Here is an 18703-nt window from a genome sequence, read left to right on the forward strand (position 1 = left end):
AAGCTTAAAAAATGTCCTCCACTGCACATATAAACTGTCTGAGACGACCAAAATCATACAGTATCACTTCAAGGTCAAATGTTGGATTCCAGCCTCATTCAACAAACTAAAAGAGTAAATAATTGATCAGAGTTGGAATTAGTTTATTAGACAGTGGTGCAAAGACCAACAGAGCAGTAGTGATCATGCTGGGCTCTGTGATTCTCCTATGGATTGGCTTCAGCCTCCTCTTCCTCCTCTTCAGAACTAGGAGGCCCAAAAACTTCCCCCCTGGACCTTGGCCAGTCCCGATATTTGGAAACCTGCTGCAGCTGAACCTGGTCAATCCTCTTGATGATCTCAGAAAGGTACAGTTAAAAACTAAAATCATGAATAAGTGCAAGTTTCTCAGGATAAAAACATCAGTTTAACAGCTAAAATGTAAATGTAATGTAAAATGTATTAGTTTCATATAACAATAAGTCATAAGCCATCAGAAAAGTGAGACTGATCTCCTGGTGCAAGCTCACCCAGATTCTAACAATACTGAGTAATCTGTCGCGTGGAAAATATTCACTGTAAGAGTTCACACACGCACAGGCACAGTGTTCCTTGTATGAAGTGCAAGTACCAATAGAGCAATAACCTTAGAGGTACAACTAGAAAGAAAAACGTGGTGGAAATGTATTGTTGAAAAAAATAATGAATGCCTATGTCGCTTTCTCAAGCCCCACATGACAGGCTAATTCATGTCAGTTCCATCTTCCATTACAAATGCAAGCTGTTGGAACGCTATGGGAAGGTCTACAGTATCTATATTGGGAGCAAGCCAGCTGTAGTGCTCAACGGTCTGCAGGCAATGAAGGAAGCACTGGTCAATCAGTCTGTGGAGTTTGCTGGACGACCCCAAGACCTTATGGTAAATCACCTAACGGAGGACAAAGGTAAATGTAAAACCTTACATTGTTCAAAATAATACCACACTCTACACAACATCCAGTCAACCAGGCAGTCCAATTGGACAAACTATAATGTCTTAATATTTAATAATTAAGAGAATATTGCTATATGTATTATGCACAGTGGCTTGAATCAGAGAAACAAATTATATTCAAAAAGTAGTAGAGACAAGCTAGAGAAAGAAACACAGCCATTAGGCACCAGGAATTAAATGGTGTTCTAACCAGAAACAGAGAAATCTGTGGACAGCTCATGTGAATAACCTAGGCAAAAATAATATACAAATGATTAAAATGGGTTGAGAATACAAAAAGTAGACTTGACTACAAAAATGAAAATAAGAGTTATACAAGTATTCTTGCCTAATTTCTCATATCACTCAATATTTATTGACATTGTTTTAATAATGCTGCCCCCAGTGGCCAGGATGACCAACATAAAACTTATATCCCTTAGGGGTTGTATTGACTAACGGGCCTATGTGGAAGGAGCACCGGAGATTCGCCCTAACAACCCTTCGGAACTTTGGCCTGGGGAAACGATCCATGGAGGAGAGGATTCTGGGAGAGATCTCCTACATAGTCTCACATTTGGAAAATAATGCAGGTAGCACTTAATAGCAAAAAACGTTTAAATGTCTGTTTCTTTTGTGACATTCTCTGTGTAAACCTGAGTTCATCTGTTTGCCATGCTTTTAAATAGGAAACATTAACCATAAACCCACAATTTAGTAATGCTAAGGGAAGGTTACTCATTTCTGCTTTGCTGACATTTCTGGAAGGTAAAGCTATCGACTCGCAGATCCTGTTCCACAAGGCCTCATTCAACATCATATGCACTGTCCTGTTTGGGACTCGATTCAAACATGAAGATGAGTTTCTCCAGCGCAACATCCGCCACATCAAGGAAGTCACAAAGATTGTCAATGGCCCCTGGGCTATGGTAAGTACACCAAACTCTGTCCAAACAGTAGACTGAGAGCTGCAGAGAACTCTCTTTGACTGGAGACAATTTACTTGACATTTTAAATTAATGTGATTTTCAAACTCTTTATGGAGGAACAAGAACAAACCGAATCCTTCCATTGGTATATATATTTTTTTAATTTAATTTGTTTAATTCACTGGCACAAAGAAGAAAATATTTTGGTTATTCCCATCTGAAATGTTCCTTCTCTGCAGTCTCTCCTGTAATGGACTATACATATATATCTACAGTGAGCAGTATCGTGTTTGGGACAGACATATTTTTATTGATTTGTTCTCCACAATTTAAAACTTGAAATCAAACAATTTACATATGAAGTGCAAATTCTCAGCTTTTATTTAAGGATATTTTATGCATTTTAGTTTCATCCTGTAGAAATTACAGCACTGTTTGTAAATAGGGCATCATAATGTTTGGGGCAAATGGCTTCACAGATGTTTCTGATTAGTCAGGTGTGTTCAATTGTTTCCTTAGTGCAGGTATAAGACAGCCTTCAGTATCAAGTTTTGATTCTAGCTTTTTGATTACCCTTGGAGTCTGTTACTGACTATTTCATCATTATGAGGCTGAGAAATAAGAAAACACTGTCAGAAATATAGGTCAAATCTTAGACTTACCAAAATCAACAGTTTGGAATGTCACAAAGAAGAAAGAGCGAACTGGTGAGATCAGTAATCACGTAATGGTAATCATGTAATCAGTAATGATAGGTTGAGGAAGACTTCTACCAACAAATTATCACCATAATGAAGAAAAAGCCCCAAATATATATATGGTAAATGGTAAATGGTAAATGGACTGCGTTTTATATAGCGCTTTTATCCAAAGCGCTTTACAATTGATGCCTCTCATTCGCCAGAGCAGTTAGGGGTTAGGTGTCTTGCTCAAGGACACTTCGACATGCCCAGGGCGGGGTTTGAACCGGCAACCCTCCGACTGCCAGACAATCGGTCTTACCTCCTGAGCTATGTCGCCCCATATATATATATACATATATATACATCCTTTATTTAACCAGGTAAAAGTCTCACTGAGATTAAAATCTCTTTTAGCAGTCCAAATAGCAGTCCGTCAGATCAAAAACACTCTTCAGGAGGCAGGCCTAGATGTGGCAGTGCCTACTGTCTGAAGAAGACTTCACAAACAGCAAACCACTAGTTAGCCACAAAAACATAATTGCCAGGTTACAGTTTGCTCGCATGCACCTCAAAGAGCCCACTGAGTTCTGGAAAAACATTTTGTTGGTACCAAGACTCACTTGTATCAGAGTGATGGCAAGAGCAAAATGTGAAAGTCAAAAGGAATTACCTAACACCCAAAGCACACGGCCTCTCCTCATCTGAGAAACATGTTGGTGGTTGGTGTTATGGTTTGAGGATGTATGGCTGCCACAGATACTGACTCACTCGTCTTCATTGATGATGTAACTGCTGATAGCAGCAACAGAATGAATTCTGAAGGGTACAGAAGCATCTTATCTGCTCAAGTTAAAGCAAATGTCTCCAAACTCATTGAACTATGGAAGACCTGGGTCAAATACGTATTTGTTTTGGATTCAAATACTTTTCTACACTTTACTGATCTTGTCTGGTGTCTTGGAACCAATGAAATACTCTCAAAAAGTGTAATCCCCGCCTTATGGTCATAATGGCAGGCTCAATTACACCAGGCAAGATCAATAGAGCACAGAAAAGTATTTGAATCCAAAACAAATACGTATTTGACCTAGGTCTGGACCATGCTTCATCCTACATCAAGACAATAATGCCAAACATACTGCTAAAGCAACAATGGAGATTACAAAACCAAAAACTTGAAATTCTTGACTGGATAAGTCATTCACTTGATCTGAATCGAACTGAACAAGTGTTTCATGTATAAACATATATTAAATGTACATAAAGTTAGACCTAAACGCAAATCCTGTAACTTTCCACATTGCAGATTTATGAAATGTTGCCCCTGCTGAGGCACCTCCCCCTGCCCTTCCAAAAGGCCTTTCACAATGTGAAAATGGTCAGAAAGTCACTGGCAGACCAGGTATCCCAACACAAGGAGTCTTGGGTAACAGGAGAGCCACGGGATCTAACAGACTGCTACCTTGATGAAATGGACAAGGTAACACAGTACATGTTTATCCACCATGCTCTTTGCCGTCCACATGCACATATTCCACAGTCCACCATGCTCTTTGCCGTCCACATGCATATACCCCACAGTCCACCATGCTCTTTGCCGTCCACATGCATATACCCCACAGTCTAAACTCAAATGCTTGTTGGTCCATGTCGTAACCAAGGAGTCTTCAACATTGGAGCAGGCATCAGTAAATCCAGGATGTGGCATTCAGTTTTGTCACATTGTAGCCTGTTCAAAATAATAAAACTCAGTGATGATGGGTTGAGATTTACCAATGGATCCCTCTCATTACTGTCTTCATCACTGTCCCTTTCAGAGAGGAGATGATGGCTCTTCCTTCAATGAAAAACAGCTGATCGGTTATCTGAATGACCTCCTCGCTGCTGGAACAGACACCACTGCTAACACACTCCTCACAGCCTTTCTGTACCTCATGACTCACCCAGATGTTCAGGGTGAGTTCTCAGTTGTGTTTCTATGGTTACTTGTGCATGAGACTGAAATGCGCACACCTGCAGCAGCCTTTAAGGCGGAGAACGATGTCTCCCAGCTCAGTGACATGTGCCGTCTCTGCCTGTGGTCTCCAGAGAGGTGTCAGAAGGAGATTGACGAGGTGCTTGGGGAGAAGGAGCAGGCCTCTTATGAGGACAGACACAAGATGCCCTACACACTGGCCATGATCCACGAGACTCAGCGAGTCGCAGACACGGTGCCGCTCAGCGTCTTCCACACCACCACCAAAGACACACGGCTGATGGGCTACGATTTACCCAAGGTGAGCCACCAAGCATCAGTGTTGGGGAGTAGTTTACCTTCATGTAAAATGCTGTTAAACTAGTAGTTTAATTACATTTTGCAGCGGTTTGCTGGTAGTTCAACTATATTCAATTTTGTGTAGTGGTTTTAGTAGTTAATTGCCTTTTTTCGTCATTTTGAGGTATACAGTAAATGCCAGCTACTTTTGACCCTAAATACAGGCATATATTTTTTTTTCCAAACTCCTTTGACCAAATATTGCCTACTCTCACTGCTTTCCCTCCAATCCTGATTGGACTCCACTTCACTATAGTTGCCAATGGTCAACTGGCAATTGGCACTTATTGCTGGTTCTTCCCATTGAGATGTATAATGGTTTTCCCTGTGTGCATAAAGAAGGCACATCATGTCGACGTGATAAGGATCATTTTTAACTTTTTTTTAATTTATTTTTTTAGTAATTGTAGTCAAACTTGTAGCTACTTTTCACGTTGGGCTAGCTTGGCTGTAGTTCAACTACTGTGTAGTTTCAGAGTACTTTCCTCAACACTGCAAAGCATCAATTACTAGACAGGATGGTACTAGCAACACAGTCCCTGAGTCCAGCTGTACTACTGTCAGCAAACTACTACAGGTCCTCAAACCATTTAATTTTTATATCCCTCTTTTGCATAACTTCCTGTGTGTCTCTTTCGCCCTCATCCCTCCATCTTGTTGTCCCTGCTGGTTCTGGTTTCAGGGAACCCTCATCATCCCCAACCTGTCCTCTGTGCTGAGTGAGGAAAGCCAGTGGAAGTTTCCCCACGACTTCAACCCCTCCAACTTCCTAAATGATCAGGGAGAGTTTGTGAAGCCAGATGCCTTCATGCCCTTCTCTGCTGGTAAGACTCAGCCACTTTCTGTGCACTGATTTTGCTTTGATTTTTTAAAAGTGGAATAACTAGGGGAATAGTTGCTTGTACTGTAAATGTAAAATGACATATGAATGATGCACACAAAATCTCCAGGCCCTTCTTACATTCCTGTATTGTCGGGGAAGTGAGGATAAAGTAAAATATGCTAATGTTTTGAATCCATCAGTTTTAACAGCTCATCCGTTGACCGTTCGGCTCTTGGAATACCGAACACAAGTGCATCAACAGTTAAAACTTCTGATTTGTCTAACATTTAAGATACATTTATTTTATTTTATTTGGTAATTATCAATTGAGTCACTGAACTGGTTGACTGGCAGAGCATTCTGTTGGATCAACCTTTATCAAAGTGCTACAGCTCGCAGCCAGATTGAAATTATTCTTAAGTGTTCTTAAGTTTCAGCAAATACTCAACGTGGGTCTCGAGTGTAACGCTGTAAAGTTACAAAGCAAAAAAACATGAGCCATGCAACTGGGATTTGAGTCCCAGTCACACCATTGGCCAGAGGTCCGCATTGGCCTGGCAACAATTGGCTCAAACTCGCCGGGGAATGATGGGGTAAGGCGGCTAGTTCCGTTGGTCCGCCTGTCTTAACGACTAATTGCATTTTTATTTATTTTTATTTTTCCATAGATTGCGTTGTTGCCGTTCTCGTTGTTACTGTTAATCAGTTTAACCATCAGGGTCCAAGTTGAACTATGCGGTTGTTCCCTGTACTTGGACCGGTACTTCTCTCTAGGGTTTTCGTCATACTTGTTCCTGGTTATGGTTATACACTTTGTTGTACGTCGCTCTGGATAAGAGCGTCTGCCAAATGCCTGTAATGTAATGTAATGTCTCATCGCTCTCTAGCGCCCACTCCTGCTCAGACCAGGGGCCTGCGAACACTCAAACCGTGAATATGTTGACTTCGTTATCCTCCGATGACATAGGCAGTGTATGATTGGTGGTGCACCCGCAGTGTGGAGAATGGCGAGAATAGGCATCACATGAATCGAAGGAGTCATATGTCTGCCATCTCCTCCTTGAAGTCAGCAGGAAGGGTTGCTGGTAGGAAATCAACAAGTTTGGTTGAGTTGAGGGCTGGGGAAAATGGGATAAAATCAGGGATGCTAACAGCAGGTTAAATAGACTGCATTTATATAGCGCTTTACAATTGATGCCTCTCATTCACCCAGTCACACACACACTCACACACCAACGCTGAAAGGCTGCCATGCAAGGTACCAATCAGCTCGTTGGGAGCAATTTAGGGGTTAGGTGTCTTGCTCAGGGACACTCCGACACGGCCAGGGTGGGGAATCTAACCGGCAACCCTCCGACTGCCAGACTGCCGACTGCCGTCACAACAGGACTAATCAAACTGACTGATGTTAAAGCTGACCGAAAAGTTGACCACCAAAAGAAAAGAAAGGCCCACATTTTATGTAGTTGTAATAGGGGTGGGGGCTGGACAGTGACACATTTTTTGTTGTTTTGGCCCCGTACTCCAGCAGATTGGACTTGAAATGAAACAACAAACATGAGGCTAAATTGCAGACTGCTTTAATTTGAGCGCATTGACATCCATACCGGGTGATCCACGGAGGAATTACACTCTTTTTTATACACATTTTACATATTTTAATAAACCTGAAGTAATCAGACAAATGCCCGCACAGCTGTTTCTTGGCCAGCCGTGTGTCATTGCATCATTTCATGAACAAGAAAGCTCGCAAATGGCTGCAGACTGTATTTGAAATGAAACGATGAATATGAGGTCAAAGTGCAGAATGTCTGCTTTAATTTGAGGGTGCTGACGTTCATATCAGGTGGTCCATGCATTACAGCCCTTTTTATATATAGTTCCTCCATTTTAGGGGACCAAAAATAATCAGATAATTGGCTGCTCAACTGTTTCTTGGGCAGTCATGTGTCATTACATCATTAATTCACGCAAACGAAAGCCACCAAAAGGTTGTGAATTATGCTGTATCTACACATCCGGCAGTAAACAACTCAAAATTTTATTTATGACCATTATCTGTCCACCCTTGCCCCCCAGCCCACACCCCACACCTGTCCTCCTGCACTGTGACAGAATGGCCTTTGGGATGTCAAATGTTGGAACTTCATACACATTTTTGTTTTAGCGGGTTTGGTATGATACAGTGTGTGTTTGTGTGTGTGTGTTTCAGGGCCTCGGATGTGTCTGGGAGAGGGTCTTGCTCGCATGGAGCTCTTCCTGATTCTTGTGACACTCCTACGTCGCTTCAACTTCGTCTGGCCCGAAGACAGTGGTGTGCCTGACTACACCCCTGTTTTTGGGGTCACCCAGACACCAAAACCCTACAGACTGGTTGTTAGACTAAGAGGCAGTTGAGATTTTACATTAGGTGCCTGTGGGAGTCATGCCCCACCAGCAGATGGCGCTGTAGTGCACAATTAATTGTAACGCATATCTCTAGATGAACCCAATGGCGATTTAATGCAAACATCAACTGGTTCAATGAAGAAAACTCATATAATGGTCACAATTATAAGGGTGCTGCCTGGAGTCATTTTTCTTGGAAATCACAGCTTTGTGTGTGTGTATACGTCCGGAGCTGCATTGACAGGCTATCCCTTGTTGTGTGTGATGGGGCCCGCAGCTTTTCAGCCACACAAAGCTGCTGTGTGAACTGGATAACTGCGAGTACATGGCCAGTTGGAAAATTAGCTTGGGATGTAAGCCATTGTAAATGAAAGTACTGCTGACGCGAAGATTTTGCCAAGCAACTTTGTTGTACGTCGCTCTGGATAAGAGCGTCTGCCAAATGCCTGTAATGTAATGTAATGTAACTTGCGGTGGGTCTTTTGCCTAGAAACTTGCAATGGCAGCAGGTTCAATTCCCAGGTTGGATACTGCCGTTGTACCCTTGAGCAAGGTACTTAACCTGCATTGCTTCAGTATATATCCAGCTGTATAAATAGATGTGTAAAAAAAACAGTTCTGTAAGTCACTTTGTCTGTTAAATGACTGTAATGTAATGTAATTGTGGTTATACATGCAATTTAAAAAAATGTAATGCCATTTTGCCATTGGAGGAAAAACTCGAATTAAACGTCTGGGACCGTATAGTCCCACAGTTCAGTATTTAGGCTTTGTCTTTAGTGCTGCATTGTGAGCATTCATCACTGACTCTGTGTGTGTACGAGTGTGTGTGCGAGAGAGAATGTGTGTGTGTGTGTACGAGTGTGTGTGTGAGTGAGCATCTGTGTGTGTGTGTGTGTGTGTACGAGTGTGTGTGCGAGTGAGCATGTGTGTGTGTGTGTGTGTGTGTGGGTGGGTGTGTGCAAGAGAGAGTGTGCGTATGTGTGTGATATAGAGAGAGCGAGAGAGTGTGTGTGTGTGTGTGTTGGACATTTTCAGAGGAAGATAATCTACTGTATGCATTAAAACTGTTCATGATTCGCCTGACGGTTGAAGTGCAGCTTTTAAAATATGTTTAATGAGTATCAAGTCAAAATCAGTGACACCAGCTTCCAATATTACAAAACAGGCCCAATACCCCCCAATAGTAAATGATACAGGATGATGATGAGAAAAATTGTGTCATATAATAAAGATGTGATTGGGATATACTGATCTGCGAGGCCAGGTGTTTGTCACAGAAGTCGCAGGTGTCACAGATTCCGTGACTGTCCACATTTTTTGCCGTTTCCGTGATTTTCTCTGTTTTTAGAGCTTTCTGTGATTTTTTGGGCAGTTTTGGATGGTAACTGTCGACATAGACACAGCGCAGCTTTGAGAGGATGCATTGTTTACTGAGTGTTCATTATGTATCCAGTACATAGTACATACACCTTGGTGCTAAGTAGTAAACTTGTGCTTCGGAGTCCTAGTCCCAGCTACCTTCCCTTGGGCCCTGGTGTCAAGAGGTCAGGGATTTGTTTATAACGTTCGAGAAACAAAGAGGTCTAAAATTTCTTATGGCTACAGATGTCATGGGCTCGGAGACACAGTTCCTACATCTCAGAGATTCAGACGTCCTGTGACACGATACCTTGTGCCAATCTCAGAGGTCAAGACTGGGGCTTTACATGTGGCAGATTCCAGACGATCCCCAGACTTGTTGCAGCCTGCGGCTGCACTCTCAGAGCGCCGGAGACTTGTATCTGCTGTGGAACCCAGGGGTCCCGGTATTCAGAGGTCTAGTGACCACTGGTACTGGCCTCAATCTCTGGGACTTATAGGCGTGGTTCCCCCAGGATTCCAGATGATCCCAATACTTATTGCAGCCTGTGGCTGCACTCTCAGAGGACTGAAGACTTGCATTGTAATTATACAACCCACAGGGGAATTAGCAATACAGCTGGCAGTATGGAAGGGACTTTGGACAGTAGGTGCGCTCTTCTTATCAACTCTTGTCACCTCTGTGTATAGTGCATATTCCCCTGTGTGGGTTGAAGGTAATGAAATTTGGATGTGCAGTTTTCCATGATTTTCAACAAATATGGCACTAAGCGCTTTACAAATGATGCCTCTCTGACTTCTGCCAGTATTTTCGGACAAATACCCAGCTTTACTGATCAATAATCTGTAGTATTTTCCCCCTTAGAATTCACCAGACATGATCATTTCACATTCGTTCAAGGGGGGGTGGAGGTGGGCGGTTGGGTTGGACTTCATGTACAGTTCCACTGTTGTGTGTGTGTATCCCACCCATTGATAATCCATTCACAACCTATGGAACCCAGGCTGTATACATTGCTTTTGGAATGACTTGAAACTCAGATGCCGAAGTGCCCCCATATTCACCACTGAGAAGCCAGCTGGTAATCATAAATTTCTTCAAGCTTAAAAAATTTCCTCCACTGCACATAAAAACTGTCTGGGTCGACAAAAATCATACAGTATCACTTCAAGGTCAAATGTTGGATTCCAGCCTCATTCAATAAACTAAAAGAGTAAATAATTGATCAGAGTTGGAATTAGTTTATTAGACAGTGGTGCAAAGACCAACAGAGCAGAAGTGACCATGCTGGGCTCTGTGATTCTCCTATGGATCGGCTTCAGCCTCCTCTTCCTCCTCTTCAGAACTAGGAGGCCCAAAAACTTCCCCCCTGGACCTTGGCCAGTCCCGATATTTGGAAACCTGCTGCAGCTGAACCTGGTCAATCCTCTCGATGATCTCAGAAAGGTACAGTTAAAAACTAAAATCATGAATAAGTGCAAGTTTCTCAGGATAAAAGCATCAGTTTAACAGCTAAAATGTAAATGTAATGTAAAATGTATTAGTTTCATATAACAATAAGTCATAAGCCATCAGAAAAGTGAGACTGATCTCTTGGTGCAAGCTCACCCAGATTCGAACAGTACTGAGTAATCTGTCGTGTAGAAAATACTCACTGGAAGAGTTCACACACTTCAGGCACAGTACCAATAGAGCAATAACCTTAGAGGTACAACTAGAAAGAAAAACTTGGTGGAAATGTATTGTTGAAAAAAATAATGAATGCCTATGTCGCTCTCTCAAGCCCCACATGACAGGCTAATTCATGTCAGTTCCATCTTCCATTACAAATGCAAGCTGTCGGAACGCTATGGGAAGGTCTACAGTATCTATATTGGGAGCAAGCCAGCTGTGGTGCTCAATGGTCTGCAGGCAATGAAGGAAGCACTGGTCATTCAGTCTGTGGAGTTGTCTGGACGACCAGAAGACCTTTTCATAAATCACCTAACAGAGAACAAAGGTAAATGTAAAACCGTACATTGTTCAAAATAATACCACACTCTACACAACATCCAGTCAACCTGGCAGTCCAATTGCACAAACTATAATGTCTTAATATTTAATAATTAAGAGAATATTGCTATATGTATTATGCACAGTGGCTTGAATCAGAGAAACAAATTATATTCAAAAAGTAGTAGAGACAATCTATAGAAAGAAACACAGCCATTAGGCACCATGAATTAAATGGTGTTCTAACTAGAAACAGAGAAATCTCTGGACAGCTCATGTGAATAACCTAAACAAAAATAATATACAAATGGTTAAAATTGGTTGAGAATACCACAACAATGGTTAAAAGTAGACTTGACTACAAAAATGAAAATAAAAGAGTTATACAAGTATTCTTGCCTAATTTCTCATATCACTCAATATTTATTGACATTGTTTTAAGAATGCTGCCCCCAGTGGCCAGGATGACCAACATAAAACTTGAATCCCTTAGGGGTTGTCTTTGCTTACGGGCCTGTATGGAAGGAGCACCGGAGATTCGCCCTAACAACCCTACGGAACTTTGGCCTGGGGAAACGATCCATGGAGGAGAGGATTCTGGGAGAGGTCTCCTACATAGCCTCAGATTTGGAAAATAATGCAGGTACCACTTAATAGCAAAAAACTTGTTTAAACATCTGTTTCTTTTGTGACATTCTCTGTGTAAACCTGAGTTCATCTGTTTGCCATGTTTTTAAATAGGAAACATTAACCATAAACCCATAATTTAGTAATGCAAAGGGAAGGTCACTCATCTCTGCTTTGCTGACATTTCTGGAAGGTAAAACTATAGACTCACAGATCCTGTTCCACAAGGCCTCATTCAACATCATCTGCACTGTCCTGTTTGGGACTCGATTCAAACATGAAGATGAGTTTCTCCAGCGCAACATCCGCCACATCAAGGAAATCACAAAGATTGTCAATGGCCCCTGGGCTATGGTAAGTACACCAAACTCTGTCCAAACAGTAGACTGAGAGCTGCAGAGAACTCTCTTTGACTGGAGACAATTTACTTGACATTTTAAATTAATGTGAAAAATGATTTTCAAACTCTTTATGGAGGAACAAGAACAAACCGAATCCTTCCATTGGTATATATATTTTTTAAATTTAATTTGTTTAATTCACTGGCACAAAGAAGAAAATATTTTGGTTATTCCCATCTGAAATGTTCCTTCTCTGCAGTCTCTCCTGTAATGGACTATACATATATATCTACAGTGAGCAGTATCGTGTTTGGGACAGACATATTTTTATTGATTTGTTCTCCACAATTTAAAACTTGAAATCAAAGAATTTACATATGAAGTGCAAATTCTAAGCTTTTATTTAAGGACATTTTTATGCATTTTAGTTTCATCCTGTAGAAATTACAGCACTGTTTGTAAATAGGGCATCATAATGTTTGGGACAAATGGCTTCACAGATGTTTCTGATTAGTCAGGTGTGTTCAATTGTTTCCTTAGTGCAGGTATAAGACAGCCTTCAGTATCAAGTTTTGATTCTAGCCTTTTGATTACCCTTGGAGTCTGTTACTGACTATTTCATCATTATGAGGTTGAGAAATAAGAAAACACTGTCAGAAATATAGGTCAAATCTTAGACTTACCAAAATCAATAGTTTGGAATGTCACAAAGAAGAAAGAGCTAACTGGTGAGATCAGTAATCATGTAATGGTAATCATGTAATCAGTAATGGTAGGTTGAGGAACACTTCTACCAACAAATTCTCACCATAATGAAGAAAAACCCCCAAATATATATATATATATATATATATATATATATATATATATTTTTTTATATATATATGTATATATACATCCTTTATTTAACCCGGTAAAAGTCTCACTGAGATTAAAATCTCTTTTAGCAGTCCAAATAGCAGTCCGTCAGATCAAAAACACTCTTCAGGAGGCAGGCCTAGATGTGGCAGTGCCTACTGTCTGAAGAAGACTTCACAAACAGCAAACCACTAGTTAGCCACAAAAACATAATTGCCAGGTTACAGTTTGCTCGCATGCACCTCAAAGAGTTCTGGAAAAACATTTTGTTGGTACCAAGACTCACTTGTATCAGAGTGATGGCAAGAGCAAAATGTGAAAGTCAAAAGGAATTACCTAACACCCAAAGCATAACACTGTCCGTCTCCCCTCATCTGAGAAACATGTTGGTGGTTGGTGTTATGGTTTGGGGATGTATGGCTGCCACATATACTGACTCACTTGTCTTCATTGATGATGTAACTGCTGATAGCAGCAACAGAATGAATTCTGAAGGGTACAGAAGCATCTTATCTGCTCAAGTTAAAGCAAATGACTCCAAACTCATTGGACTATGCAAGACCTGGGTCAAATACGTATTTGTTTTGGATTCAAATACTTTTCTACACTTTACTGATCTTGTCTGGTGTATTGGAACCAATGAAATACTCTCAAAAAGTGTAATCCCCGCCTTATGGTCATAATGGCAGGCTCAATTACACCAGGCAAGATCAAGAGAGCACAGAAAAGTATTTGAATTCAAAACAAATACGTATTTGACCTAGGTCTGGACCATGCTTCATCCTACAGCAAGACAATAATGCCAAACATACTGCTAAAGCAACAATGGAGATTACATAACCAAAAACTTGAAATTCTTGACTGGATAAGTCATTCACTTGATCTGAATCGAACTGAACAAGTGTTTCATGTATAAACATATATTAAATGTACATAAAGTTAGACCTAAACGCAAATCCTGTAACTTTCCACATTGCAGATTTATGAAATGTTGCCCCTGCTGAGGCACCTCCCCCTGCCCTTCCAAAAGGCCTTTCACAATTTTAACATGGTCAGAAAGTCACTGGCAGACCAGGTATCCCAACACAAGGAGTCTTGGGTAACAGGAGAGCCACGGGATCTAACAGACTGCTACCTTGATGAAATGGACAAGGTACCACAGTACATGTTTATCCACCATGCTCTTTGCCGTCCACATGAACATACCCCACAGTCCACCATGCTCTTTGCCGTCCACATGCACATACCCCACAGTCCACCATGCTCTTTGCCGTCCACATGCATATACCCCACAGTCCACCATGCTCTTTGCCGTCCACATGCATATACCCCACAGTCCACCATGCTCTTTGCTGTTCACATGCATATACCCCACAGTCTAAACTCAAATGCTTGTTGGTCCATGTCGTAACCAAGGAGTCTTCAACATTGGAGCAGGCATCAGTAAATCCAGGATGTGGCATTCAGTTTTGTCACATTGTAGCCTGTTCAAAATAATAAAACTCGGGTTGAGATTTACCAATGGATCCCTCTCATTACTGTCTTCATCACTGTCCCTTTCAGAGAGGAGATGATGACTATTCCTTCAATGAAAAACAGATGATCGGTTATCTGAATGACCTCCTCGCTGCTGGAACAGACACCACTGCTAACACACTCCTCACAGCCTTTCTGTACCTCATGACTCACCCAGATGTTCAGGGTGAGTTCTCAGTTGTGTTTCTATGGTTACCTGTGCATGAGACTGAAATGCGCACACCTGCAGCAGCCTTTAAGGTGGAGAATGATGTCTCCCAGTTCAGTGACATGTGCAATCTCTGCCTGTGTTATCCAGAGAGGTGTCAGAAGGAGATCGATGAGGTGCTTGGGGAGAAGGAGCAGGCCTCTTATGAGGACAGACACAAGATGCCCTACACCCAGGCCATGATCCATGAGACTCAGCGAGTCGCAGACACGGTGCCGCTCAGCGTCTTCCACACCACCACCAAAGACATACGGCTGATGGGCTACGATTTACCCAAGGTGAGGCCACCAAGCATCAGTGTTGGGGAGTAGTTTACCTTCATGTCAAATGCTGTTAAACTAATAGTTTAATTACATTTTTCAGCAGTTTGCTGGTAGTTCAACTATATTCAATTTTGTGTAGTGGTTTTAGTAGTTAATTGCCTTTTTTCGTCATTTTGAGGTATACAGTAAATGCCAGCTACTTTTGACCCTAAATACAGGCATATATTTTTTTTTCCAAACTCCTTTGACCAAATATTGCCTACTCTCACTGCTTTCCCTCCAATCCTGATTGGACTCCACTTCACTATAGTTGCCAATGGTCAACTGGCAATTGGCAATTATTGCTGGTTCTTTTCACATTGGGCTAGCTTGGCTGTAGTTCAACTACTGTGTAGTTTCAGAGTACTTTCCTCAACACTGCAAAGCATCAATTACTAAACAGGATGGTACTAGCAACACAGTCCCTGAGTCCAGCTGTACTACTGTCCGCAAACTACTACAGGTCCTCAAACCATTTAATTTTTATATCCCTCTTTTGCATAACTTCCTGTGTGTCTCTTTCGCCCTCATCCCTCCATCTTGTTGTCCCTGCTGGTTCTGGTTTCAGGGAACCCTCATCATCCCCAACCTGTCCTCTGTGCTGAGTGAGGAAAGCCAGTGGAAGTTTCCCCACGACTTCAACCCCTCCAACTTCCTAAATGATCAGGGAGAGTTTGTGAAGCCAGATGCCTTCATGCCCTTCTCTGCTGGTAAGACTCAGCCACTTTCTGTGCACTGATTTTGCTTAGATTTTTTAAAAGTGGAATAACTAGGGGAATAGTTGCTTGTACTGTAAATGTAAAATGACATGTGAATGATGCACACAAAATCTCCAGGCCCTACTTACATTACTTTATTGTTGGGGAAGTGAGGATAAAGTAAAATATGCAAATGTTTAGATTCCAGCATTTTTAACAGCTAACTCGTCCATTGACCGTTCGGCTCTTGGAATACCGATTTGTGGTGCACCCGCAGTGTGAAGAATGGCAAGAATAGGCATCACATGAATTGGAGTCGTGTGTCTGCCATCTCCTCCTGAAGTCAGGAGGAAGGGTTGCTGGCAGGAGATCAACAAGTTTGGTCGAGTTGGGGGTCATGGAAAATGGGATAAAATCAGGGACGCTAACAGCAGGTCAACCCCTGCTGTTCACTACAACAGGACTATTCAAACTGACTGGCGTTAAAGCTGACCCAAAAGTTGACCTCCGAAAGTAAAGAAAGGCCCACATTTTATATAGTTGTAATAGGGGTGGGGGGTGATCACCCCCACTCCTTCTGGCCCATGCAGACTTGAATGAATGATCAGGGGATGATGGTTGTGCTAACTGGGTGAGGTGTGGAAGGGTGGAGGTATGGTAGAGGGGTCAGACAAGGACAGCCTTATCTGAAAGTAGACAAACACACGAAAGGCTGTAGGTGTGGGGTGGGGGGGGGGGGGGTATGGGGCTACTGGGACTCTTTGTGAATAAATTACTTGTTTTCATTTGCTTGACTTGCCATTCAGACGAACTTTGACAATGTTGTGGTAACGGAAGGCCGTTAATTATCATTGTACTCCCAGTTAATAAAATGTGCAATTTCACACTGAGAAAATAAGGTTGTGTTATTTTATATTGGCCACAGGACTTCAGCTTTCAAAAGTGAAGTCCACAAGCATTTGGACAGTGTCACAATTTTTGTTGTTTTGGCCGTGTACTCCAGCAGATTGGACTTGAAATGAAACAACAAGCATGAGGCTAAAGTGCAGACTGCTTTAATTTGAGGGCATTGACATCCATACCGGGTGATCCACAGAGGAATTACACTCTTTTTTACACACATTTTCCATATTTTAAAGGACCTGAAGTAATCGGACAAATGCCCGCACAGCTGTTTCTTGGCCAGCCGTGTGTCATTGCATCATTTCATGAACAAGAAAGCTCGCAAATGGCTGCAGACCGTATTTGAAATGAAACGATGAATATGAGGTCAAAGTGCAGAATGTCTGCTTTAATTTGAGGGTGCTGACGTTCATATCAGGTGGTCCATGCATTACAGCCCTTTTTATATATAGTTCCTCCATTTTAGGGGACCAAAAAGAATCAGATAATTGGCTGCTCAGCTGTTTCTTGGGCAGTCGTGGGTCATTACATCATTAATTCACGCAAACGAAAGCCACCGAAAGGTTGTGAATTATGCTGTATCTACACATCCGGCAGTAAACAACTCAAAATTTTATTTATGACCATTATCTGTTCACCCTTGCCCCCCAGTCCACACCCCCACACCTGTCCTCCTGCACTGTGACAGAATGGCCTTTGGGATGTCAAATGTTGGAACTTCATACACATTTTTGTTTTAGCGGGTATGGTATGATACAGTGTGTGTGTGTGTGTGTGTGTGTTGCAGGGACCCGGGTGTGTCTGGGAGAGGGTCTCGCTCGCATGGAGCTCTTCCTGATTCTTGTGACACTGCTACGCCGCTTCAAGTTCGTCTGGCCTGAAGACGGGGGGGTGCCTGACTACAGGCAGATTTATGGTGCCACTCAAACACCAAAACCCTACAGACTGGGTGTTAGACTAAGAGGCAGTTGAGATTTTACATTAGGTGGGGGTCAGGCCCCACCAGCAGATGGCGCTGTAGTGCACAATTAATTGTAATGCATATCTCTAAATGAAACCCAATGGCGATTTAATGCAAAAATCAACTGGTTCAATGAAGAAAACTCATATAACGGTCACAATTATAAGGGTGCTGCTTGCAGTCATTTTCCTTGGAAATCACAGCTTTGTGTGTGTGTATACTTCAGGACCTGCATTGACGGCAGGCTCCCTCTTGTTGTGTGTGATGGGGCCCGCAGCTTTTCAGCCACACGAAGCTGCTGTGTGAACTGGATAACTGCGAGCACATGGCCAGTTGGAAAATTAGCTTGGGATGTAAGCCATTGTAAATGAAAGTACTACTGACGTGAAGATTTTGCCAAGCAACTTTGTTGTACGTCGCTCTGGATAAGAGCGTCTGCCAAATGCCTGTAATGTAATGTAATGTAACTTGCGGTGGGACTTTGCCTAGGAACTTGCGATGGCAGCAGGTTCAATTCCCAGGTTGGACACTGCCGTTGTACCCTTGAGCAAGGCACTTAACCTGCATTGCTTCAGTATATATCCAGCATTATAAAAGAAGGTAAAAAATAAATAAAATGCTATGTAAAACCATTTGTCCATTTGTCTGTTAAATGACTGTAATGTAATGTAATTGTGGTTATACATGCAATTAAAAAAAATGTAATGCCATTTTACCATTGGAGGCAAAACTTGAAATTAAACGTCTGGGACCGTATAGTCCCACAGTTCAGTATTTAGGCTTTGTCCTTTGTGCTGTATTGTCAGCATTCATCATTGACTCTGT

At 42.0% G+C, this 18703-nt stretch overlaps 2 protein-coding genes across 2 annotated transcripts; both read left to right on the forward strand.

The window, feature by feature from the left end:
* The first annotated feature begins 139 nt into the window (after window positions 1-139).
* On the forward strand, window positions 140-8855 carry LOC118226840 (cytochrome P450 2F5-like). The gene is made up of 9 exons (XM_035416798.1): window positions 140-347; window positions 761-923; window positions 1396-1545; window positions 1721-1881; window positions 3871-4044; window positions 4382-4520; window positions 4653-4840; window positions 5561-5702; window positions 7914-8855. Exons 1-9 carry the CDS (start codon window positions 186-188, stop codon window positions 8096-8098), a joined length of 1464 nt encoding a protein of 487 aa, XP_035272689.1. The 5' UTR covers window positions 140-185; the 3' UTR covers window positions 8099-8855.
* Window positions 8856-10677: 1822 nt separating this feature from the next.
* LOC118226838 (cytochrome P450 2F2-like) lies at window positions 10678-18652 on the forward strand. Its single transcript, XM_035416793.1, has 9 exons — window positions 10678-10898; window positions 11289-11451; window positions 11938-12087; window positions 12265-12425; window positions 14250-14423; window positions 14834-14972; window positions 15105-15292; window positions 15885-16026; window positions 17705-18652. The coding sequence occupies exons 1-9, from the start codon at window positions 10737-10739 to the stop codon at window positions 17887-17889; spliced, it is 1464 nt and encodes a 487-aa protein (XP_035272684.1). The 5' UTR covers window positions 10678-10736; the 3' UTR covers window positions 17890-18652.
* Window positions 18653-18703: the final 51 nt, after the last annotated feature.

Source organism: Anguilla anguilla, chromosome 5 (assembly GCF_013347855.1).
Source record: "Anguilla anguilla isolate fAngAng1 chromosome 5, fAngAng1.pri, whole genome shotgun sequence".
In the NCBI taxonomy this organism is placed as follows: Eukaryota; Metazoa; Chordata; class Actinopteri; order Anguilliformes; family Anguillidae; genus Anguilla; species Anguilla anguilla.